This window comes from Mobula hypostoma, chromosome 22, assembly GCF_963921235.1.
Source record: "Mobula hypostoma chromosome 22, sMobHyp1.1, whole genome shotgun sequence".
NCBI lineage: Eukaryota > Metazoa > Chordata > Chondrichthyes > Myliobatiformes > Myliobatidae > Mobula > Mobula hypostoma.
This window is the reverse complement of record NC_086118.1, coordinates 35,050,625-35,076,384: the sequence shown is the minus strand read 5'-3', so window position 1 is coordinate 35,076,384 and position 25,760 is coordinate 35,050,625. Positions and strand designations below refer to the sequence as shown.

The 25,760-nt window shown below is 39.4% G+C and overlaps 1 protein-coding gene across 1 annotated transcript in view; it reads left to right on the top strand.

Annotated features, from left to right (window-relative positions):
- The first annotated feature begins 477 nt into the window (after nucleotides 1-477).
- Nucleotides 478-25,760, top strand: part of kif19 (kinesin family member 19) — a 202,999-nt gene continuing 177,716 nt past the window's right edge. The window contains exons 1-2 of the mRNA XM_063030788.1: nucleotides 478-917; nucleotides 8,103-8,183. Coding sequence (XP_062886858.1) covers nucleotides 879-917; nucleotides 8,103-8,183 — 120 coding nt within the window. The 5' untranslated portion in view covers nucleotides 478-878. The remainder of the gene's footprint in view (nucleotides 918-8,102; nucleotides 8,184-25,760) is intronic.

The window sequence follows — 25,760 nt, the reverse complement described above, 5'->3', positions numbered from 1 at the left end:
TTAGTCCTATAATACCTCATCAAAGTGCTTCAGGAGCATGCGACATCTAAACCCGAGCGAACCTCCCCCCCCACCCCCATCTCTCACACACACACACACACCTCTTCCTTTCCAATCCTAATGAAGGGTCGACTGTTACTTCTCCTCCATAGATGCTGCCTAACCTGCTGAGTTACTCCAGCATTTTGTGTGTGTCTTGCTGTAGGTGCATGTAACATGTCTTTTCTCTGATTTTTCACAGGGACTAAAGCGCCCGGTTCGGGATTTCCGCCCAAAATGTCGATAAATCCTTTCCCCCCCAACAGTTCCGCAGGCAGACAATTCGTTGCTCCGGATTCCAGCTCCCCGGGGCCCGCAGTCTCCACTTCAATTGGGATCCGGGTACTGTAACCGCGAGTCGTCGGCAGGCGGCCTCTGTGAGCACCTGCCAACCGATGCCGTGTCGGCTCGGATTTCCTGCGCACGGAATCCAGTTTGAAAGTCTTGAGGGCTCTAGGATACAGACCAATATCGTATTCACACACAGCGGGGATCGACGGCAGCAACGCACCCCGCTGGTCCAGCCGCTGCGAATGGCACCCGTTTGCTATACCTTAGCAATTAGAAGCCTGAACAGTCACGGGAGGGTGACCTGCTAAGAGAAATAAATACATTTTTTTTAATTGAGGGAAAAATCAAGCTGGAAGATTGCGTGCCTGTGCGGATTTGGAGATCTGAATCGGGCGGTTCATAATAAAGTTGTGTTGAGGGGTGTGCAAGAAGGAGGTGAGAGAGAGAGAATGTGAGGGTGAAGAGGACAGCCCGTGATCTTGTCTAAGTATCTGCGACCCACGGCTATGTAGTCGGACTGTGTAATTCCGCCCCCACTGCCAACAACCATGAAGGACGGAGTAGAATCTAAAGACCAACAGCTGACCGTAAGTTCACTTCCAGCCTAATAAATAACAATTTATAAAATAGTGGCTAGAAACATCAAACAGCATTCCACTCAAGGGAACGGCATTTAAACAGCATTGACTTAAAGGAAATAGATTTTGTATACACTTATTGTATGTGTTTGGTGTTGTATTCTACCAGTAACGTCTGGGATAAAGGTGGAAAACAAATGCTTTATTTTCTTGGAATTTGCTTGCAGGTGACTTAAATAAAAACGATTGCCTGTTGGTTTAATATTTTTTTGACTTAAACACTTAACTAAAAGGTAAATGTTTAAACTTCTCAGACATTTAAGATAAAATACACTTCTCACTTTAGTTCATGTTTCTATTATGTCCGCATTTAAATGGTATTTTTATGTGTATGATCTGATTTAAAACGTGTTTCTATGATGAAGAAACCAACCCCAGGAGTTTTGTTTTGTAAGTTAGAAACCCTGCATCTACCAGGAGCCCATTGTAAACAGATCTGAGATAGGTGTATTTCCAAAATGAGAATTTACTTGAACTCTTAGAGTGTCATTCAAATTACCACTTAATATCCATCCTGAGAAAACCATACATTTTCGCTCACCCCTGTTATCTCTCCTTTGGAACCCTCCGTTTCCAAATATTTTGCTTCATTTTTATGCTGGGAAGATCTGGTGGATCCTTATCTATCTAACTCTAGCTTTAACCAATCCAACTTTCACTGAGCATACACAGATTACAGCAAGACTATCGTCATAGTGAACCAGAACATTTAAGAGGTTAAGTTCAATCCTTTAATATTTAGACTGCATTTGATACAATGCAAACAAACCAAGCAGCCAATTTACACTCAGGGATGTCCACAACCAGCAATGAGATAAACAACCAGTTAATATGGTTGCTTACATAGAACATTACAGCACAGCACAGGCCCTTTAGCCCACAATGTGATGTTGACATTTTAACCTACTCTAAGATCAATCTAACCCTTCCCTCACAGACAGCCCTCTATTTTTCTATCATCCATACGCCTATCTAAGAGTTTCTTAAATTCTTGGTGTATTTTGGGAATAAGAAGTGGCATCACCTGTAAGAGTGTTGCTCATTCAAAACAGCGAAGTGTTGTAAATATTCATTTAAAGACCACATTTCAGCAGTTTCCAGGTGAAGTTCAAAATCAATTTAAAGCCAGATCAGCAGTAAATTTATTTATGAGTGAATGAGCAAAGTGAATAACAGGGTGCATACAGAGTGCATCGCAGTAAATATGCAAAATGAAAACCAGGTGGATAAAGACACAAATTAATTAACAATACACATGTCAAGATGAAGATTGACACTCCTGTGGATTGTTCTACTCTGGACCATGACTTTCAGCCCTATACCTTTAAGGGGAATTGTAGACAGATGGAAAGCATTCTCCAGATACTGGGGCAAAAGCAATGTTCAGTGAAGTATGCTGATGAACGAGAAAGTTACATAATGATGTAGCAAAGGGTGGTCGTGCACCAAACTTTATGGATAATATCGCTTACATCAACTGAAAGCAAATTGGTAAGTGTGTTCAACTTGGAAACAGTAAAGTCTAGATTCCCGACTGAAAAATATTAGGAGATTCATATGATGGTAAGTATGATGTTAGGCATATTTGTTTTACACCAGGTGCAAAACCTGCCTATCGCAATTCATAGCCAGCTCCTTATGCATTGGAAGGGCAATTTACCCAGGAACCATATGAATTGGTAAGTAATGGAATTGGGTTGAAACGGGATGGAAATAATTGAGCTATGCTGGTCATGGTGGTACCCAAAGCAAACAGAAATGTGAGGCTCAGTGGCAACTCCAAGGTCACACTTATCCAAACGATGAGTGAGAGGATGAGCAAAATCCTCTCCCAGCATTGCTGGACATGCATGCAGAAGTAGCCAGAGCAAATATGGTTACAAAATGGAATCTGTCTCGTGCTTCAATACTTTACTCTGGCATACTCCAGGGGCTCTGACCAGCCAACATGCCACCTATCAACAGTGCAGGCCAGCACTTGCAGAAACAAGTATGGACTTGGCCAAAGGAACCTTTTTGACAAGTGTATTCATACATTCAACATGGGTTCTCTGGAACAATTTCTGAGTCCTTGTGTATTTGTTAAGGTACCACATCTTAGCGTGATATTGGAGGTGAACAACTTGGCTAGGAAGATGGCTGGCTCTGGAAGGTGAATTTTTAGCACTACTTTCGGACTTTGTCATGCCCAAAAATCTTTGCAAAAAAAACATGTATTTAACTTCTTTATATCACACAGAGTGAATTAGCTTATCTGAAGAATGGCCTTGAGAAAAGAGGAAGATAAATTATCCCCAATACTTCTGCATGAAGGTGGATGCAAATACTTCAGCCTTGGTTTTTATACTCGAAAGCTAGAAATCACCATCATTCGGGTGCAATGTTAATGTGTCCACTTCCTCACAATTAATTGCCCACCACTCTTCACTGCTGGATGTGGCTTTGATCTGACTGTGGCACCCCTTGGTTCTTTTATAGCTTATCTGCTACCTCCAGTGTTGTTTAGCCTGTGTTGTAGCTTGACCAGATTGACATAGTTATCTATGCTTGATATCAATTCTAGAATGCTTTTATTGCACGCATTACTGAAAGATGATTGGTCAACTGGTTTGATTACAAAGTAGAATGAGGGATGTGGCATGCCATGAGTTTATAGGATGTGGTGGGTAAAATAGTTTGGCTATAGATAGCCCATTATGCCTCACTGAAAGTCTGGTAGGTTTGTTCTGGATCTATCCCAGAACACCTCCAACAAGGACAGTGCAGTAGTCACTTCACACAGACACATCCACTCTAGGTGAAATGGTACAGACAAGGTCAATAATGCTCTTTCCTCATGTTGTTTCACACACCATCTTCCTTGGGCACACTCAGACATCTAAATCCTTTTTGAACTTTGCTAGTTTGGTCAGCGACATTACCAAATCTATTCTGGTGATGAACATTGACAATCTCCCAAATCTGTGTGCATTTGCTGAGTTTTCTTCCCTGCTGTTTGTTCCAAGTGATATTCAACATTGAGGACTATTAATTCACTGCCAGTAAGTGCTCATGAATAAAAGATATCATACCTTGGAGTCCAGATTCAATATTAAGGACTCCCAGAGCTGCACATCTATTGGATCTGTCTTCATGGACCTAGCACCTACTTCGGACATACTTAGAGATGAGATGGCGGATTCCAGGGTGTTGATAGAAATATGCAAGTATAGTTATATCACTTGATTGATTAGTGTTGTTCTCCAGGTTTGGCACCCTAAATGTTACTGAGAGGATTTTCAATGATTAATGGGCTAGGGGTTCCTTTGTCATGCTGAAGTCAAGTTCCTATATTGATACTAGGTACTTCATTCAATTTTAACATTACAACTTTTCAGTAGCTTGATAGCATTTAAGAGACAAGTTCTTCACCGTAGGTCTGCAAGACTTAGGAAGCATGGATTAAGCAATCCAGAGGGCTGGATCGTCTTTGGAGACATGAGATCAAATCCCACCACAGCAGCAAGGAAACCTGCATTCAGTAAATTAAGTAACTCTGGAGCAGTATGTTTCCTTCTTCGAAGAAGCCTGAACCTCGTATTTTTACAGCGTGACAGCAATATGATGTTTATCATCCCTGGTAATAGTTAGTTCAGTTCACTGGCAGGATTTGATCCTATTATCCCCTGAAGTGATCCAGACCAATAAGGCCCATGGTGGTATCAGTAATATAACCTAATACCACCTTGTCCTGTATTCTTTTCAAAGATGGACTTTTTTTAATATGGCTCAAATGATCCTTAATTGTATGAATTCTGCTCTAAGTGAAGGTTCAGGCAACCTCCACCTGTTCATCATCAGCAGATAGGTAATTGAATTTCCTACAATATAGGGCAGCTAACACCTCAGGCAGAATCAAGTTAAGATTTGCATTCTCTTTAACTCAACGTACACAGTATGCCCTCCAGATAAACTATGGGAGAGTCAGTCGGACATGGTAGCATAAGCGCATTTGCTGGGCATGCAGCTTGTGGAATTTCAAGATCCATGAAACCCCAGGTATGTTATTAAAGCTAAATTGATAGTCTATTCATTTAAAAGAAGTGTAAAAAAACTCCAAAGGAAAGGAATGCCACAGATAAACTCCACTGATGGTCTTGCTTTGCACTTTTAATTTGTCCCAAAAATATTTTCTGCAGACTTTTGCTTCACTTGAGAACTGTTTAGTTGTGAGAAAGTAAAAAAATAGTAATAATAACTTATCTGTAGAGCATTTTTCATACAGACAATGTAGTTCAAAGTGCTTTCCAATGGGATAAAGTGTAACCATGAAAATAAAATAAAATTTCAAATAGAAGACAAACAGATCTTGGTAAGCTTAAATACGTTTGAGCTGGCATTTGAAAGTGTTAATGGAGTACATTGGGTATATTTAAAGTGGCGCTTGATAGGCCCTTGATTACTAAAGACATCAAATGTTACGGCGAGAAGGCAGGACAATGGGGTCGAGAAGGATAATAAATCAGTCATGGTGGAATGACAGAGCAGGCTTAAGTGGCCAAATGGCCTAATTCTGCTCTTGTATCTTATGGTCTTGTGGTCTTATTTCTGATAAGCAAAGCAGGACCAGGAACCTTTGAGAACACATGGGAGAAAAGAGTGAGACTCTCTTATTGGTGGGGAACCTCTCTAATAACAAGCATGGTCCACAGTGCCTACATTATAGTGTTATCATTCTATCTCTGATTACACTGGCATCCTTCAAGACCGGTAGCAGAGCCTGCCAAAATTATCCCTGTGAACTTGGCGTTCTTTGAGCAGAGACAGGTTTCTCTTATGTTTTCTATGAAGTGAGGACAGGTTTTTTTGAAGAACAATCAGATTATTTTTCAACAGACTGGTAATCAGAGGATTAATTATTTTTGCTATTCAGCTGGATAAGTCGAGAACAGTAGCCCCTTGTTGGCTGAAGTCATTTATCTGGACACAGCATGAAAAAGAAGACTATTAGAATTTAATCCGGCATGACACTCCTTCCATGATTCCGAGCATCATAAATAGACAATCATTTTGAAAACCACAGAAAGTTGCCAAGCACATTTGATCTGACAGTTTCACTAACAAGAAGGGGTCACCTTCCTGACAATAATGGCTGTGGCATGTATCCATTTCAAATGAAAAACAAATATAACAGGAAGTATGCATAATAGAACTGCTGTTACACCAACTCTTCAATAGTTCCCTGTGTCAGATTCTCATAATTTGACTAAAGATACAAGACCACATTTTTAATTAACAACAGGTTTTGGATCTGAGAATGGCAGATCACAGCCTGTATCAAGGAGTTTGCTTAGTTGGCAAATCTGCTGATTTGGTTCCTGTTAGTTGATTTGGAACACTAAATTATTGGAACATCTTCCAAGAAGAAATGAGGAGCCTCAATAACATTAACTCCTCTCCAAAAAAAAACTAACACGCCCTTCACATTGAAGGTTTGCATGGTGCGGGAGTAAAGTTTAATTATGACCTGTCCACTGTCAAACTGAACCTTAGCTCAAGCACTTTGTAAATAAATTTCAGACTCAATCCAACCACAACCTATGCACTTGGGCCCCATAGATGTGGGTGAGAGAGCCAGGCTGTGGGGAAAGGGCTGCTGCCCTTTCAAGGTATGGGGGTTTGCAATGAGAGGGTATATTTAAAGGTGAGGTTGATAGTTTCTTGATTAGTCAGGGCATAAAAAGCTATGGGGAGAAGGCAGGGGATTAAGGTCGAGAGGGAAAATGGATCAGCCGTGACGAAAAGACAGAGAAACTCGACAGGCCAAATAGCCTAATTCTTCTCCTATATCTTATGGTTATTAGCTCTCTCAGAACCCCTCTGCTTGAGCTGTTCTATTAACAGTGTGGCTGGTTCAGGGCTGCCTCCCGGCCTCAGTTCCTGAGTGTCTCCTCCCAGTCCATACATCCACCACTCATCAATATTGTTAACTAGAGGTTACTTTAAACTATTTACTACTAAAGAATCAGTCTGGCCCAGTTTGGTTCTAAGGCCTGTATTTAGTTTTCAAACATACTAGCCCAATACATAATCCTTAGTCCCTTCACACTAGGGTCAGCTAGCATGGTTCAAGGGTGTATCTGGGGTGTAATATGGCTGGGATTATTGAGTGTTAGTTATTCACCTGAGGTAGGATGCATTAGAGTTACCATTGTTTTGTCTAAGGTTGTCAAGACCCCAGGGAGAAAAAAATGTAAATGAAGTACCTGTTCATTAAAGTATAGATTCACATCACTGGTGACACCCAAGGCAAAGTTATGTAATCTGGAATTCACTGAGGAATGGCAATTGTCCCGTATCAGACCGCAAAGCATTCCGGCGTGTGGTGAAAACTCCCAGCGGGTTATCGGCACCCTATTGCCCACCATTCAGAACATTTACCATAAACGCTGCCTGGGCAGGGTGAAAAGCATTATCAGGGATGCATCTCACCCTAACCATGGACTTTTTACTCTCCTCCCATCCAGTAGGTGCTACAGGAGCCTCCACTCCTGCACCAGCAGGCACAGGAAGAGCTTCTTCTCTGAGGCTGTGACACTGCTGAATCTTTCATCACAGTGTTAAGCAGTATTGCATCTGTATTGTACTGTCTCAGTACTTTAATATTTGTGTGCTGTAGCACTTTTTTTATTCGCAGTTATTTTGTAAATAACATTATTCTTTGCATTTCTGGTCAGATGCTAACTGCATTTCATTGGCTTTGTATTTGTACTCGGCACAATGACAGTAAAGCTGAATCTATTCTAATCTAATTTGTTAAGATTCTATGTGTCCCATGAAAGGCTTGAGCAACCATAAAATGTGCCAAATAACTAGATACAAAAATAGCCCACCAGTGGCCTAGGGCAAGTGCATAAGGCAATATGGTATTAGTTGTTAGGATCACCAGTATACAAGTGTGATCCGATGAATAAATGAAGCAATATTTAAACTACTTCTGCTGCCCAGATCCAGTGCCTTCACCAAAAACCTTTGCACTCCATATTGATCTGCAGACTGGCTCTTGTGAGCCCTTATTGCATACTGCCAATGGTGGTATTTCCTAAATGTCTCTATTGGTGCCTTCAGTAACAACCTTTCTTTTTTTTTGCGCAGGTGGCCCTTCGTATTCGTCCTATCAATGAGACAGAAGTGGAGGAAGGTGCCACAATCATTGCTCACAAAGTTGACGAGCAGGTCAGTGTTGATGACTACTTTTAGATCAAACTAATTTCAGCAGGGCTTTAAATCTACTCTGTTGTTTCCCTTTGCCCTGTAGTTCAAATTTATCCACAAAAGGCTGTTCATTGTTGCCTTTACTCCATTTATATTAAAAAAAGCGACCAATCTATTGTACTTTCCAAAGAACTCAGAATACTTTTGTGTGAAACTAGTAATAGTTGGGTGTTGCTCTCTTCTATGTCGATAGCAACTAAGTATTTAGAACTGTGTTCACTTTTCCGTGGTATGCATTTCTAAGGCAGAGTGACAAGAAACAAATGCGGTTTTGAATGAATCAATGAAGATTGTACTGTTAGTAGTCTTACAGTGAATGGGACGAAGTTGTTAATTTATTTTAAGTTGTCCTCAAAGTTATGTAATGAGATTGGATGATTGGAAAGGAGACATGACAGAAGGAATTTCTGAAGTAACTCACAAAAACGCCGGAGGAGTTCACAAAACCTTAAAGCAGAATACCTGACCTGTTGAGTTCCTTTGGCGTCTTGTGTGAGTTACTAGAGATTTCCAGCATCTGTAGTCCGTATTGTGTCAGGAATTTATGAAGTTGTTTCTACACAGGTTTTCAAATGCCAGTCTTTTTCCAAAGTACTGATATTTTTTCTGGAGTTGAGTGGAGAGACATAGACAATCTGAAATAATGCAGCAAATAGAGATGAGAAATAATTTCCGTCCACTTGAAGACTGGGCCAGATTAAATGCAAACAGCTATACTTGGAAGAATAAAAAAGGAGGTGGAGAGAATCTGTGGCTGAACTTGAGAGGAGATTACAGACAATGTAAGAAATAGGACTTGCTTGGAAAATCATTGCCTCGTGCAATTAATAATGGTTGCATAAATCACATAGTAAAATGCATAAACCAGGACTCTACACAAATAATTTTTGGAAAACAATTCTGCAATAATTCTTCATGGAACTCCAGCACATCTCTATTAGATTTCCCCCAGGTGTAATGAGATTTATTTTAATTCCAGTGAGGAGCATAACATAACTTCCCAAATAAACCACAGGGGTTTACTTGTATTTCCTGGTCTATCTGTACCTAATCTCCATGATTGTATTAAGGATTAGCCATGACTCTTATTTACGATTTCATCATGCAAGCTGATACTTACCACGTGACCTTGTTTCTTCCTTTTAAGTAAACTATCATTTTGCAAAATAGAACTGAGCCAGATGACAAAAGACACAAGGTGTTCTTCTCCCTTACGAATTAAGGGATTGCTTTGAGTAGTCATCTGGATTTTTTAAACTGTATGGGATTTTAAATATTTTAAAGGCATTTTGCTTTAAGGTTTTGTGAGTTTCTGAATGTCAGAACATTTTAAGCATTTGTCAGTTTTGATAGTATATTAAGCCACAGGAATGAGTTGAATAGCTGCCAAAGTTTGTTTCTCCTTTCTGTGACAGAGTTTGTTGTACCCCCACCCACACCACCCCCCCCCAGCCCTCAATCCCCTGAAGAGGACAGTGCTGCAGAGTGTCCTCTAGGTATATGACAAGCTCAGCACGGGACTGGTGATGAGTATCAATGATATCATCTAAGATTATTGCATATTATTAAAGTATGAAGTGACTAAATTTAATCTAATCAAGAGCTAAAAATCACATAACACAATTGAACCTGAGAGAAAGTTGTTTACAACTTAATGTAGTTTTTTACTCGTTTCATTCATGGGATGCAGCCTCCTTTTTTAATGCCAGCATTTATTGCCCATCTTTACTTACCCTTGAGTAATGGAGACTATTAAGATTCAATGGTACATCTTCAGTTGCATAATATCCAGCCCAGGAAAAAAAAATGCAAGATTTCCTTTGCTGGAGGACATTGCTTTTCTAGAATGATTTTTACTATTAGAAGTACTTTACTGGTGACTGTGCCTGAGATCAGCTTTTTTCCTAAAATAAAATCCAAATTGATTTAATAGCTTGATATAAATGACACAGCTGCAATGGTAGAATTTGTGCTTATATTTCTGGGTCACTGGCTGGTGATCTAGTAACTTAAGACCTACACTGCCATTCCTGTAATTGCTGGCAGTGAGTCTCCCCCCCCTATTTTTTCTGTATTTTTGTGTTAAACGTTAACTGTGCGTGAGATGATGGAGCTGACTTGCATCAGAACATCTCCATCTAATATAATAAATTATACTTGACACATTCATGTCTCACTGTTATAGCAAATAGTGTGTCAGAGCCTCACCTTGCCACAGTGGTCACTTGGCCTTGCAGCAGGTGCTAGAGACCTAACAGCATTAATTTATATTTTTACTGTTGGTCCCATTATATCTGAATTTTAATTTTCTAAGTCGTGCTGTGTGATTCAGAGCAAATGCTGTCACTGTAGTGGTTTTAAAATGCAGGACATTAATAAGATGTGTTGGCCTGCAAGGCAACAGCAGGGATTTATTTCAGCAAATGCTAGAATTACTAACTGTCCATACTATGTTACATTATTTATCATGGTTGATAAATCTAAGCACCTGTGCACAAAACAGGTTTTAATCTGATGCGCTCCCTTGATGGAAGAGGTGAGATAAATCTCTTACTGCATTAATGGGAAAAAATTGTCATCTGAGTTTACAATTGTGTTTACGCATCAGATTATATTACACAGGAGCCCAATTTAGTTATGCTTTCTGGTCGCAGAGTTAATGTGCTAATCAGATTGTCAGCAAAGCATTAATTCAGCAATTTATTGTATATTTTCTCTTTTATGGAATTTTTTTTTATTTGTAAGCAACTTTTTCTCTTCTTGTCCTAAAAATATGACAGGCAAAAATTCATGAGTGATGGTTCCTGGAGGTGCATCATCCAAGTTTTCATGGTGTTGGTGAATATGTGGAAGAAGTTGATAGTACAGCCAGACATTGGGTGGTAACACACTGGACCTGGTTTACTGATCCATTCCTGGCCATCTGGCTCCTAACACAGCATCGGCATCATTTCTGTGGTCATTTTGCAAGTCAGATACGCAATTGCTAGACTGTAGACATCATGAGGTTAGACCTGGCCATGCAATGACTTTTTAATGTTTCCCTGTTGATATAAAGAAACACAATAAGGTACAATAAATTAAAGCACAAAATAAATTCCTGCCAAATCACATTTTACTGTTTTATTAAAAATACTTTAAAATTAAAATAAGATTTTAAAAAAGACGAGCCACAACATTCCTTCCCAAGTTGCTACTCTCAGAAATGGAAACATTTCATATATGAATGTACAATTCATGTTCTCAGTATTATTTATTTATTGATATTTAATTTAAATAATTTGTCTTCTTTTGCACGTTGGTTGTTTGTCAGTCTTTGTTTATGTATAATTCTATTATATTTCTTTATTTTCCTGTGAGTGCCCGCAAGAAATTGAATCTCAAGGTCGTATATAGTGACATATATATACTTTGACAGTAACTTTATTTTGACTCTAACTTTATATGCCTGCCAACTACATAGGACCAGAACTTGGTTTGTAATTGGTAGCACCAATTCTTTGACCTACAACACCCTTCAGAGATTGTTTGACTGACTCCTTATTAAATATATTCTGAAAATCCTGACTTTAGATCAATGGTCCACAAAGCATGTGCTACCAGGCTGCGAGGAAATGATATGAGTCAGCTGCACCTTTCCTCATTCCCTGTCACGCACTGTTGAACTTGAACATAGGGTTGCCAACTGTCCCGTAGTTGCCGGGACAGCCTGTATATTGGGCTAAATTGGTTTGTCCTATACGGGACCACCCTTGTCTCGTATTTCTCCCACTAAGGTAGAGCGTTCCTGTGAAACCTTTTGTTCTGAAATGGCGTAAAGCGAAGAAACAATTACCATTAATTTATATGGGAAAAATTTTCATGCGTTTCCAGACCCAAAAAATAACTACCAAATCATGCCAAATAACACATAAAACCTAAAATAACAGTAAAATACAGTAAAAGCAGGAATGATATGATAAATATACAGCCTATATAAAGTAGAAATAATGTACGTACAGTGTAGCTTCACGGAACAGAATCGTCCAAAACCAATTTGTGGAGAAAAAAAATCTACACGTATGTGCATGCAGGTGCCGCGCAAGGCTTCATGGTCATGGTAGTCTTTCTCGGGGTAAACACAAGTGTCTCGTATTTGACTGCTACTTTTGTCCCTTATTTGGGAGTGAGAAAGTTGGCAACCCCAACTGTAAAAGACATGTTGAGGTGAGTTTAACCCTACTTGAACACCACCACCCCCCCCACCCCACCGGTCGGCCGGTCTGCAAGAATATTACCAATATTCAACTGGTCCGCGGTGTAAAAGAGGTTGGGGACCCCTGCTTTAGATCATGTTTTTGGGACACATGATGTATGTAGGACAGTACAGCACAGTACACATCCTTTGGCCCACAATGTTTTGCCAAACTTATAACCTACTCTAAGATCTAAGGTTGCAAGATTTTGCTGTAATGAAAATATGTTGAAAGGGCTATAAAGTCAGAGTGCAACAAATCATAAAAAATAACACTTCGTGGTTGCTTAGTTGCCCTGGAATTAACTAATTTTCCACTGTTTACATGAAATATTAATGGCCTGGAATTTATGTTTATAGAATCTCACTGAGTAATGGTTGAGATATTATGTAAGCAGTTGGCCGGGTGATAATGTGGCTAGCAGCAAATAGATTTACCTTTGAAGATTCAAAATTAGATAAAAATTTATAACCTTCATTAAATGGGGAAGGTATGTTTTATAATATTTTCAATTCTCTTAATATTTTACTTCGGTGACTAACAAATGAGGATGTAAACTGTGGAGATAATTACTGTGAGTATCATGAAGAATGAATAATTAGTATGAATATCATATTTTCTTGATACCTAGTATAATTATAGGCTTTAAAAAAAAGCATTCCATGTTACCCATATCAGATATTCTTCCTTTTCCTACAACATCCCTACGACCTGTTTAAGTGAGATTCACTTAGGTCAAATTAGAGACAGGATTTGCTATTGAGCCATGCACGTTATGTACCCAAATTCATTTTTTGTAGAACTCCAACTGTTGGTTAGCACTACATTTCCCATAATTAAAATTAATTTTTTCCCAAGTTTCATAAGAGAAAGGGTTTTTTTTAAACCTTTTGTTTTTATTTCTACCTTGGGTTGAATGCAAGAGGTGGTCTGTGAGATGTGTATGTATGTGTGTGTGTGTGTGTGTGTGTGTGTGTGTGTGTGTGTGTGTGTGTTGATGGGGTGGCAGAGTGTGCTGAGGCAGTGGTGAATGGGGAGGAATCTTATATTGCAAAATGAATTTGCATATTGAAACATATTCCTGCTTTAGACAAGGTGCAGCAAAGGTTCACTGGATTGACACTGGATTTAAGCGGCCCAAAGTGGAGAAATTCAATAAGTTAAATTTATATTCTCTACAGTTTGGAAATATTAATTGTGATCTACTGAAACATTTATGATTTTGAGCAACATGGATGGTTAGATGTTGTGAGACTTTTTCTTCCCACTCAAAATGCTCAAACCAGGGGCCATAGGTTTGAAATATTGAGCACTGATATAAAGTGAAATTTCTGCCATCAAAACTTGTAAATCTTTGCAGATCCCCTCCCTAAACTGCAATGAACATTCAGATTAAAGTAATTAGATTTAAGGTATCACAGGATGTGCAAACAGGAAAGGAAAGAGATATAAGAATCCAGGGAGGACCTTATTAAATTGAACACCCTTCAAAGGTTGCTTGACTTGACTGACTCCTCTTATTATATATATTCTTAAAATCCTGTCTTTTGATCATGTTTTTTAGGACATAGGACAGATGTAGGGCTGTACAGCACAGTACCCATCCTTTGGCCCATAATATTGTGCCAAGCTTATAACCTTCTACATAGCCCTCCATTTTTCTATCATCCATGTGCTGGTTTCATTATTTTGGAGACACTACCTAAACAAGGATGTGTAAGGCAGAGTCACCAGCTCGACTCTTAGAAAGCTGGAGCTGACATATGAGGAGAGATTTAGCCAACTGATAGAGTCATCGACACTATAGCACAGAAACAGGACCTTCAACTCATCTAGTCCATGCCAAACTATTAATTTGTCTATTCCCATTGACCTGCACCCAGACCATTGCCCCTCCATACCCCTCCCATCCAAGTTCCTATCCAAATTTATCTGAAATGTTAAAATCAAACTCACCTCGATAACTTCCACTGGCAGCACGTTCCACACTCTCACCACCCGTTGAGTGAAGAATTTCCCCCTCATATTCCCCTTAATGATTTCACCTTTCACCCTTAACCCATGACCTCTAGTTCTAATCTCACCAACCTCAGTGGAAAAAGCTTGCTTGCATTTACCCTATCTATACTCCTCACAATTTTGTATACTCCTGTCAAATCTCCCCTCATTCTTCTACATTCTAGGGAATAAAGTTCTAACCTGTTCATCCTTCCCTCATAATTCATGTCCTCAAGTCTTGGCAACATCCTAGTAAATTTTATCGGCACTCTTTCAATCATTGACATCTTTCCTGCAGGTAGGTGACCAGAAGTGCACATGGTACTCCAAATTAAACCAAACCTAAGTCTTATACAACTTCATCATAACATCCTAACTCCTTTGATTTATGAAGGCCAATGTGCCAAAAGTTTTCTTTACTGCCCTATCTACCTGTAGCACCACTTTCAAGAAATTATGGATCCATATTCCCAGATCCCCCTTTTCTACTGCATTCCTCAGTGCCCCTAGTGCTCACACAGTACCTACTCTGGTTAGTCCTCCCAAAGTGCAACACCTCACACTTGTCTATGTTAAATTCCGTCTGCCATTTTCCAGCTCATTTTTCCAGCTGGTCCAGATCTCACTGCGTGTCCTTATATTTCATTATTCATTTTTTAGTTCTATAATTTAGAAATATACAGTATACCAGATTAATTGGATTGCCAGGTTTTGATTTTTACTGGGGAGAATTGATAAATATTGTTTTCACCTTGTACTCAAGGGCTGATGAAAAGCATTTCCATCACAATGAATATGAATTCATTATTGTATGTGTTCCAGTGACTAAAAAAGAGATGACATTTAGTGTATTTTTAGTTCATTTTATTATAAAGGTGACATTACAACCAAATAAACACACTAAATTAATGTAGATATGATTAATTGATTTATCTATTTCTACATTAATTTTGACAGCTAGTTATGTGAAGCTTTTAATAATATTACATTTTTGATAAAATGTTCTCCACCATCCCTCTAATTTTGTGCAATTCTCAAAGTTTGAATCAAACGTTATTAAAATAATGAACATTGTATTCTTCCGAACCAAACACTAGAATTGATGGTTAAATATGCCAGCAAGAGGGACTTTAAAAGAACACTGAACTTGTTTGAAACGAATAGGTATCCAGCATCATCAAGAGTAACAAAGCTCAAAATCAGATGGTTTGATTGTTAAAGGCTCCAAGTCAGAGAAAGCCAGCTTTTGAGTTCCATTGAGTTAGCAATTGCAATCAACGGTTTCAGGGAGACATTAGAGCTCTAAATTAGCTATCAACTGAGTATCCATAATCAACAAACCTGCTGAGGCTGGCACCAGTGACAGCTGTGGGTTATTTTTATTCTGCTTGTCTGGTAAATCTAATACAATTGAACTGAGCCTCAACTTCATGGCCCTTTGTACTGTTATATTGATGTAAACTGAGATAGGTTAGCAGATGTGATTGGCATCTGCTCACATTGACCTGTTGCCTGTCACTGTCTCATGCATAACTAAAATGTTACAATTGAATTTTGGATTTAAAGGCGTACGAGGAACCGCTAATGCTTTGGCTGATGCTAAAGTGTTATAGGTCGTGCATCTGAACTTTACACTAAAGTCCGTTATCCTTCAATGACTCATTTGCTGCTAAAAATCAATGCTGGATTTAAATCTGTCCTTTTCAAGATTGATTGATGTTAAGTCAATCTTGTGCACCTGTAGGTATGCACTAAATTCATTCTTACTGCTGAATAAATCGTAGAATCTTCAAACCTTTATGGCAATGAAAGCTGTTTAACTGCCTCCCCTTCTCCCAGAAGTCTTATAGAACATTATATTGTGACAACCTTTTAACCTATTCTAAGATCAATCTAACCCTTCCCTTCCACATGGCTCTCCATTTTTCTATCATGCATGTGTTTTTATAAAGCACTCTAAAATTTCCCTACCACCACCCTGGCAGAACGTTGTTCTCCTGGTGTCTCCTCTAAGCTCTGCAAGTCCTTTAAGTTCTTTCAAGAGCCTATTCTATTCTCTTTTGAAAACAATTATTGATTCTGTTTCCACCATTCATGCACTAAGTGAATTCCAAATCATATCATTTTTCTTGACTTCATTTCTTTTTTGTAAAATGTACCATTTCACACTTCTCTGCACTAAAGTTCATCTGCCACTTGTTTGCTGGAGCACAACTTCTAATGCAGAGTTTATTTTACCGAACTTTCTGTCATCTACATGTTTAGACACTTTACACTGCTCACCCGTGTCCAGTACAAGTCATTAGTATGTGTTTAAAAGGTAACACATAAGGGCTTTGGTGGATTGGCGATGTTTGAGAGTAGGGTGGAGTAAGGTTACATATAATTATCAGGGAAATTTATTTTCTTTCTTAACTTGTTTATTTTCTTAACTTGTTTTCATTCCTTACCCATCAACCTGACTGATTTTGAGATCAGGATTAAACCTTATCATTCATCCGACAAAACCATGTGTTGCATGAGTAAATGCCTAATTGTTAAACTTTGTCTATATGTGTCCTCTCAGCTTGCTGCAGTTTGAAATGCTACACATTTCTATATCTTGCAATATGCATATGTTAATTATGAAGTCCTGAAGAAGGGTCTCAACCTGAAACGTCGACTACTTACTCTTTTCCCTAGATGCTACTGACCTGCTGAGATCATCCAGAATTTTGTGTGTGTTGCTGATAATTAAGTCCAAACATCTTCCTTTGAAAGCCTCTGATTTAAAAAAACCCTCAAAAGAAATAACGATAAGTTCAGATATATCATAGTGTATCAAAGTTTTTGTTATGTACATTGAATAAGTGGCTTTACAGTATTGCTACTGTAATTGACTTTGGGGTTCATTTGGTGACTTGCATGCACTTACACCTGAGATCATCCCTTGTTATGCTATTGGATATTTCTTTTATAAAGATGCTTTTCATTCTAATTGTTTCAAAATACCTATAATATTTGTTGTCACTGCAGATATCATGCTTCAATACTGCTCTAATGCAATGACCTGGATTTTTTCTCTCTTTGTGGTTGGTAATTGCTGTAACTGAGTAACGTAATCCAAAAATGCAAATCAAGCTGGTGCAATATAATATGCTATGACTAAATCATGAACTCTGTTCTTTCTACCCTAAAAGAATAAGGTATTGGGAAAATGTCAGACAACATGAGTTGGTATCAGCATTTTTAGAGATGGGAACATGAAATTGAAATATTCATTATAGTCCCAGCGGCTCTGTTGCCAGTGAAAACTCAAGCTTAAGTACCTGGAAAGTCATATTTAATGTCACATGTATGCATGGGTGCAATGTAAGTTTACTTTCAGCAGCAGACCAGCACATAAAATCATTCAAGAGGCATTCATGAGAAAAATAAAAAGATAAATTATACATAATTTTTTTGCAAAATAAATCACAATTAGAACAAAAAAAATCCTCTGGCTTGCAGGTCAGCTTCTAATGACATCTCTGGTGATAAGCATAAGCAGTTAAAAGCTGCTTTTATTATTGGTGTTTGCTTGCACTGAGTTGTTAATCAGGTCTGTAAAATCAAACTACTTTATCTCCACGTAGGTTATGGATTGATTATTTATATGCCCATAAAGTGATGCTAGGCCCAGGGTGTCTGTACATGAGGTGACTCCTAGGAAATGATAAGTAGTGGTGGTTGGGGGTGTAGAGGGGTGAGTTAGTGAGCGGAAGTGTTACTGCTTGGGGAAAGTAACTGTTTTTGTGTCTGGTGGTCCTGGTGTGGATACCACATAGCCTCCTCCTTGATGGAAGTGGAACAAGCAATCCCTGAGCAAGGTGGGTGGGATCCTTTGTGTTACTGGCCATTCTCTGGCACCTTTCTGTATGTATATACACATATATATTCTTGATAGTGGGTGGGCTGGTGCCGGTGGTGCGTGGGGCAATTTTGACTATCCATTGTAGAGTCTTCCAGTCCACCACAGTGCAGTTTCCATACCATGCAGTGATACAACTTGTCAGGATACTCACTACTGCACATCTGTTAGAATGATGTGAGTGTAGATGTGCATAGTCCAGCTCTCCTCAGCCATTTCAGAAAGTAGAAGTGTTGATGGACTTTCTTGGTTGTATATACTGTATGTGTTCTGGGACCATGAAGGGTTGTGCTATACAGTAACATTATTGGTGAAATGTACGTAATTCACAACCACTGACATTGAATTTGGGTCTCACTTTAAGAGGCTGATCTAAGGTGATGACGTAATTGTGTAAAGTGTTTTTAGCCTGCTTTTGTGTTCAGGTTTTGGAGTTCAATAAAATATGTTATGGTTTTTCTGAAACATAAAATGCCTTACTTTGTTTTATTTGTGAAAACCTACAGTGCAAGATGTGCACTCCCAGGGGTTTGAAACTGCTCACAGTTTTTACAGTGCTGCCGATGTATAGAGGTGTGTGAGTGGTGCAAGTTCTCCTGAAGTCGATAACCATCCCTTTTGTCTTGCTGAAAAGGTTACTTGTCTGGCACCAGGCCTTGAGCTCTACCACCTCCTCTCTGTGGGCCAGCTCATCCTTGTTGAACTTGTTGCTGTTAAACTTGAGTTTTGGGATTTTTTTTGGGCCATGTTCCCAGTTTCAAATTATTTAGCCTCCCTGATCTCATGTAAATTTATTTATGCCTTTAGATTGTAAGGAACATCTGCAGAGCAGAACTTTGTTAGAAATGTTGAAGTATCAAAGGTTATGGTGAGAAGGCGGGGGAGTGGGACTAAATGGGAGAATGGATCAGCTCATGATAAGATGGCGGAGCAGACTCGATGGGCCAAATGGCTGACTTCTGCTCCTTTGTCTTATGGTCTTATGGTCTAAACAGAACCTATCGTGCAACCTTCTCAAGGTGATAGGCACAGCTGACCTCTGACAGTCCTTTGAGTGCTCATGCTCTCAAAGGCATTTCTAACACTTTTGCCAATATTGGAGACATTAAAAAAATAGTTGAAATTAATTTGAATCACTAAAAATATGTTTTTTCTTTAAAATCCAAAGCAATAGTTTTATTTTTCAAAGTACTATGTAATTGATGCAAATTGGTTGAAAATCATATTAATCAAACTAAGGAAACACGTGAAAAGCTAAATTTCACTTGTGTTTTCTATCCCGAGTCAGTTACTCCAATCAATGAAATAGAACGGTGCTTCATATGACGGCCATGATTGGCTTAAAGCTGAGGGGCCAGATACGAAGTGCATTGAGCTCTGCCGCTGAACTTTGTGCTGACTCCTATGGCAGGTGGCATGTACTGGCATTGGACCTCCAGAGCATTCCATAATTCCATAATCCCACGTTATGAAAACCAGTACCATAATTCAGGAATATACTGACTAGAGTGATCTTGTGGTTGTCTTTGGAAGTATCAACTGAAGAGAACTATAAGACAGACCATTATCTCCGAAGTATTTTGATGTTCATGGTTAAAATTTGGTGTGGTTTTGTTTCCTTGGCCATGTTTTTAAACTGTTTAGAATACAGACAGTAACTATGACTATAGTTTGCAAGAATCTTTATTGCAATGTGAATTAATTTCTGACATTTCCTGTATATTTATTATATTTGCTATGAATAATGGCTGCATGTAGTTTTCTGGTGGATTCATGGAATTAAATAATGATAATGCACAACAAGGAGCATTTTAACAATTCTGTCTCTATAAATGAGCTGTCTGATGCCATACCACTACGTTGTCTTCCTCCTGCATCCTCAACAGCCAGACCTTATCCCATTCTTTCCCTATCACCCTGCAGGTGTCCTCTTCAAGCACCGTCGTAACTCTACCACATCAGAGAATAAATTTCTAGGGACTGAGTCTGCTTAATCTATCAAATTTATCCTTATATCTGTGGCTTCCATTCTAGGCAAAATCCTGATGAGTCTCTTCTGCATTCACTCTTTTGCTACCACATCCTTCCTGTAATGTGTAATTATAGTAATCACAAATTACTATAGTTTGCACATTGCACATTCAGACAGAGACATAACGTAAAGATTTTTATTCCTCGTGTATGTGAAGGATGTAAGAAATAAAGGCAATTCAATTCAACTAGAACCATGCACAGTTCTCTGAGTGCGGTCTGACTAATATTTTGTAGAGCTGCAGCGTAACATTCCAACTCATTATGGGACCAGAGGTGGAGAGGGTCAGCAGCTTTAAATTCCTTGGTGTTAATGTATTAGAGGATCTGTCCTGGGACCAGCACAGAGTTGTCATCACAATAAAAGACCCATCTGCACCTCTACTTTCATTGAAGTTTGCATAGGCTTGGCAAGTGATCCAATACATTGACAAACTTCTATAGATGAACAGTGGAGAGTATCCTAACGGGTTGCATTAGGGCTTGGCGTGGAAACACCAATGCCCAGGAATGGGAAGGGCGATTGAAAATGGTGGATACAGCCCAGTCAATCACAAGCAAAACCCTCCCCACCATTGAGTACATTTACAAAAAAGCAGCATCCATCATCAAAGAGCCCCACTATACGCCCACTGTTGTCAAAGGCACTTCAAGGCTAAATATTTAATTATAATGGCAAACACTCAGGACATTCCTGGATGACAATGGTCCTCTCTAAGTCTAGCTGCCTGGTTCACCTCACAGGAAGCTTGTTAGTGCACAGAGTCTGTTTGATTGATCTTCATACCAAAAAGATAAATCTGGACGAGCAGTGTGGATACAGATCAGGACAACTGGTCAGGTCAACATAATCTTGCTTGTTATAAGTTGCATGAAGCACATGCATGCTGGCAAGTGGCCATCGAGTCTTGTGGACCTTACTAAATGACATTCTGAGTGAATTGTATTGCACTTGCTTGTCTGTAGCCTTTTGTAGATATGCGTGCTGCAAAGCTTTCAAGTTACAGGGTCGACTGTGCCCTGTGTTTAGATCTGCACAGTAATGATCAAGAGAGTTGCAGGAATGGTTCTGACCTTGATATGAGTCAACAGTAACAGATTTTGTGCTAGGCATATTTGGTCCAACTTCCATGGTAAACTGTCCTGGTCAGCTTTGTTAAAATTACCAAGATTCAAGGCTTCAATTCCCAGATGCAGGTGAACATAATAGCACTGACTTCACCTCTACCACCTACACAGCTCCTGAAATGTGACCTCTACTTCACATTTTGAGGAACGCCAAACTGAATGTTTCTCCACATATTCACCTCATGCAATAACACTTACAATTCCGCCAGCCTATGAAGTGAAGGGTTTATCTGGGAGAAGTGAAGATGGTCATTGGGGTTGGATTCTGGAGGGAGAGAGGGAGAATTGGTAGGTGTGGTGTGTTTATTGCCAAATGTAAATCCATCTCTTGACCACAAACTTCATTTCTAGTCCTCAATTTTCTTTTTGCAAACTGCTGGTTACAAAAAGAATACATTTCCACTTGCTTTTGAAGATATTGTCTCATGTAATATTTCGTGTGCTCAGTGATCCTTAATCACTGCAAGTTCACCTCTGGTCAGGAGAGTAAACATTTTGGTCGCACAACATGGCAGCAAGCCTTTTGGCCTACCGTCCAGACTGACCCTCGACAGCCTATTTACACTAATCTGACACTCTCGGATTCCCACCGACAGCTCCAGATTCTACCATTCACCTACACATTTGGGACTATTTACAGTGGCCAGTTAACCTACTGGCCCACACAACTTTAGAACTGAGAAGGAACTGGGAACACCCAGAGGAAGCCAACAGGGAAAATGTGTATACTATGCAGAAACAGTTCTGGAAGTCAGGACTGAACCCCAGAATGAAAACAGAAAATGCTGAAAAATCCCGGCCAGGTCAAGCTGCGCTCATGGCTGACTCAGGTTGACTGTTTCCTTTTCCACAGATGCTGCCCAACCTGCTGAGTTTTCCAGTACTTCCTGTTTTTGTTTCGGATTTCCAGAATCTGCAGGTTTTTTTCGGTTTTCATTCAGAATTGCGGCGGGTTTGCCAGAAGTGTGAGGCGGCAGTTCTGGTAATCGATTCACAGTACAGTTTGTCTTGTTTAGTAACGAAGACCAGCTCTGGAAGACCCAGTGGCAGTGGCTGCCCAGATCTGTAGGTCCATATTGCTTTGGTTTTGCTGCATCAGCCCCAGGAGTAGTGATACCTCTCCACTGCATGTATTGCATTTAATAACAGTATATAATCTGGACTGCACACATGCTATATTTGATCATTATCAAAGTAGAAATGTTACCTATGAGAAAATTATCTTCTGAATCTGAATTGATAATGCTTATATATAGTGATTCTAACGGCTTCTGGGATCACTTTATATGGGCATAATCAATTCAGATTGTGAATTCAACTTCAAGTTTATCGTCTTTCAACTTTCTTTCAGATCAAGGCGCAAAAACCTTACATATAACTCACACACACAACACATAAAGTAATATTACCACAAATAAATTAACAAACAATAAAATATATTCCAGAAGATTGACATTTAGCAAAAGGCACATTTATGACACAAGTTAAAAAGTAAACAGTGTGATACCGCTGGTGCTTCATAAGTGATGAGACCTGCGTGGTGATAGGGAGTTCAGTAATCTCATTGTCCAGGCGGAGAAAGCTGTTTCCAATCCCACTGATTATTCAGAAATGCTATTTTTGAGAAGCAAGTCCACTTAACTCTAATTTTAAAAGTGTAGTGGTTAGCACAACGCTTTGCAGTACCAGTGACCTGGGTTCATTTCCCACTGTTGTCTTGAAGAAGCTTGTACGTTCTCCACATGACTGCATGGATTTCCTCCTGCAGTCCAAAGACTTACTGGTTGATAGGTTAACTGGTCATTGTAAATTGACCCATGATTAGAATAGGGTTAAATTGGGGTCCTGATGGAGGGTCTCGGCCCAAAGCGTTGACTGTTTATTCCCATCCGCAGAAGCTGTCTGACCTGCTGAGCTCCTCCAGCACATTGTGTGTATTGCTCTAGATTTCCAGCATCTGCAGTACTGTACCTCTTGTGTCCTAAATTGGGGGTCGCTGGGCTGCATGGTTTTAAGGGCCTATTCCATGCTATAACGCAGTCAATCAATCAATCAATAAGTCAATAGCTGTATGTATGTATGTCTTGGTTCAAGATTGCAATGTAACAAAATACAAATTTAATATGACTATTATGGATTATAAAACAATCTTGGAATCTGTATGAATTTTTTTCTTTAAAGACTCTAAACTATTGTTGTAATTTTCATTCACAGAATTTGACTTCCAAGTTTTCCTATTGACTCTTTAAATTAACGATCTGGATCCTGGTCTAAATCTTGGGAACCTTTAAGAATTCAAACAAAGCTCTGGATGGGTGTTATTCATGAGACGTTAATTGAAGTCTTTTATTCGAGCCAAGCATGAGGTTTTATGCCTCGTCAGGCATTTCGCATCTTCAGCTAGTTAAGAGAGGTAGTGCTCTATTATTAGGAATGTTACACCTTGTTGACTGACAATAAAAACAGTATCTTGTCAGCCAAGGGCTGCCTTTATGTGCTGTATCCATGAACTTCACTTGAGACAATTCACTAAGTGACTAGTGTACAGATGTTTTATCCCAGTTCACTGTAACCATGGAAGCAGGGCCCCAAAGTCATGGGGTTTTCTTTTAGGGGCAGTAAACCCCTGGCAGGGAGTGTGCAGTGCGACTTGTTTCACTAGTGCTGCCTGTGCTTGGCGGATGCGATTATACAGAGCACTGATGGGTAAAAGGAACCTGGTGAGCACTTGTAATGTATCCACCTTGTCTTCTTTGTTAAATCGCCAGCAGTAACTAAATCTCCATCTCTGTTCTATAATATGCACAGCATCTGGTCTGTTACGCAATATATATGCCCTTTTCTGTTCGGGGAAACCAGATACACCTTCGTTCCCCTGGGCTATCAGAAAAGCTGAATTATAGTGCCGTGCCATTTGAAGCTAGGAAAGTTCCATTCAGATCTCATTTCCCAGCCTTCTCCTCCCAACTGGGCAACAACGTACAGATCAGCCTGTTGCAGCTTATTGACACAGGGTCTGATCGCTGTGTCTCTGGATCTTTCTCCTACTCCACAGACGAAGCTCAGTTATTTCAAATTTTATATTTAAATCACTATTTAAGAATCTCATTTTAAAATATGTTCTCAAACAACTTTTTGACCACATTATCTACCTTATGACAGTGACTGCACTTCAATAAATAACTCATTGTCTATAAAGTGCATCGGCATCATTTGAAGTTCAAAGAGATGCTATATATTTTTATCCATGTCTTCACCCAAGCGGCATACCCCTGCCATTTTCAAAACTGAGTTTGCTGTTGTCTAAGTATAATCACAATGAACTCGGTATCCCCACCAAACAAAGGCAGTGATGTTGCTTTGGGGAAACACTTGCTGAAAACAGGATCATCTTTCAAATTGAATGCTGGGCTCATCGCCTCCAGGAATTTTAAAATCAAATTAAAAGAGAGAGATCAGCTTTATCTGTCGCATGTATAGCAAAGCAGACAACGAAACACACCATTTTGCATCTGACGATTGTGTTGGGGTCAAGCCTGCCACACTTCAGGCACCAATGTAGTATGCCCACAACTTACCAATCCATCCGGTACATCTTTGGCATGTGGGAGGAAACTGTAGCACCCGGAGGAAACACTCGCTGTCGCGGGAGAATGTACAAACTCCTTACAGACAGTGGTGGGAATCGAAACCTGAAAGGTTACTGCGGGGGCTGTAAAGTGATTGTGCTAACCACTATGTTACCATTCTGCCCTTAATAGCTAGCAGTTTAATTTTTGGAGTATTTTAAAGGTACAATAAACCAATTTCATTGTGAAAATTGTAACCAAAGAATTGCTGGGGGTCTTCCAGCATAAAGACCATCATCAGTCATGCCTCTGAATGCAGAATCTCGGGAGTTGTTCTCCTGTTCCACTGGTTAATTATATTTCAAGCTATTGCTTAATTATTGACTGCACCTGATGAACAATGATTAAAACTGATCTCTTGCGAGGTGTTTCCTGACGTTTATGCACCCCACTAGTTATCCTTATTGACAGTAATGGGAACACAAATTGACTAGCTGACCTGTATTTTCAGAAAATGAGCTGTAATTGGAACCATACTCAATGATGTCAATCATTATGTGCTTGCATGAAACAACAGGACCTGTGACATACTCATTTCACAAATGTGTCATTGACTAAATAATGGACTATGCACAAAAATAAGGGCTTCATTGATTTTGAAAGAAGACCTCCATGTCCGCTATCCATT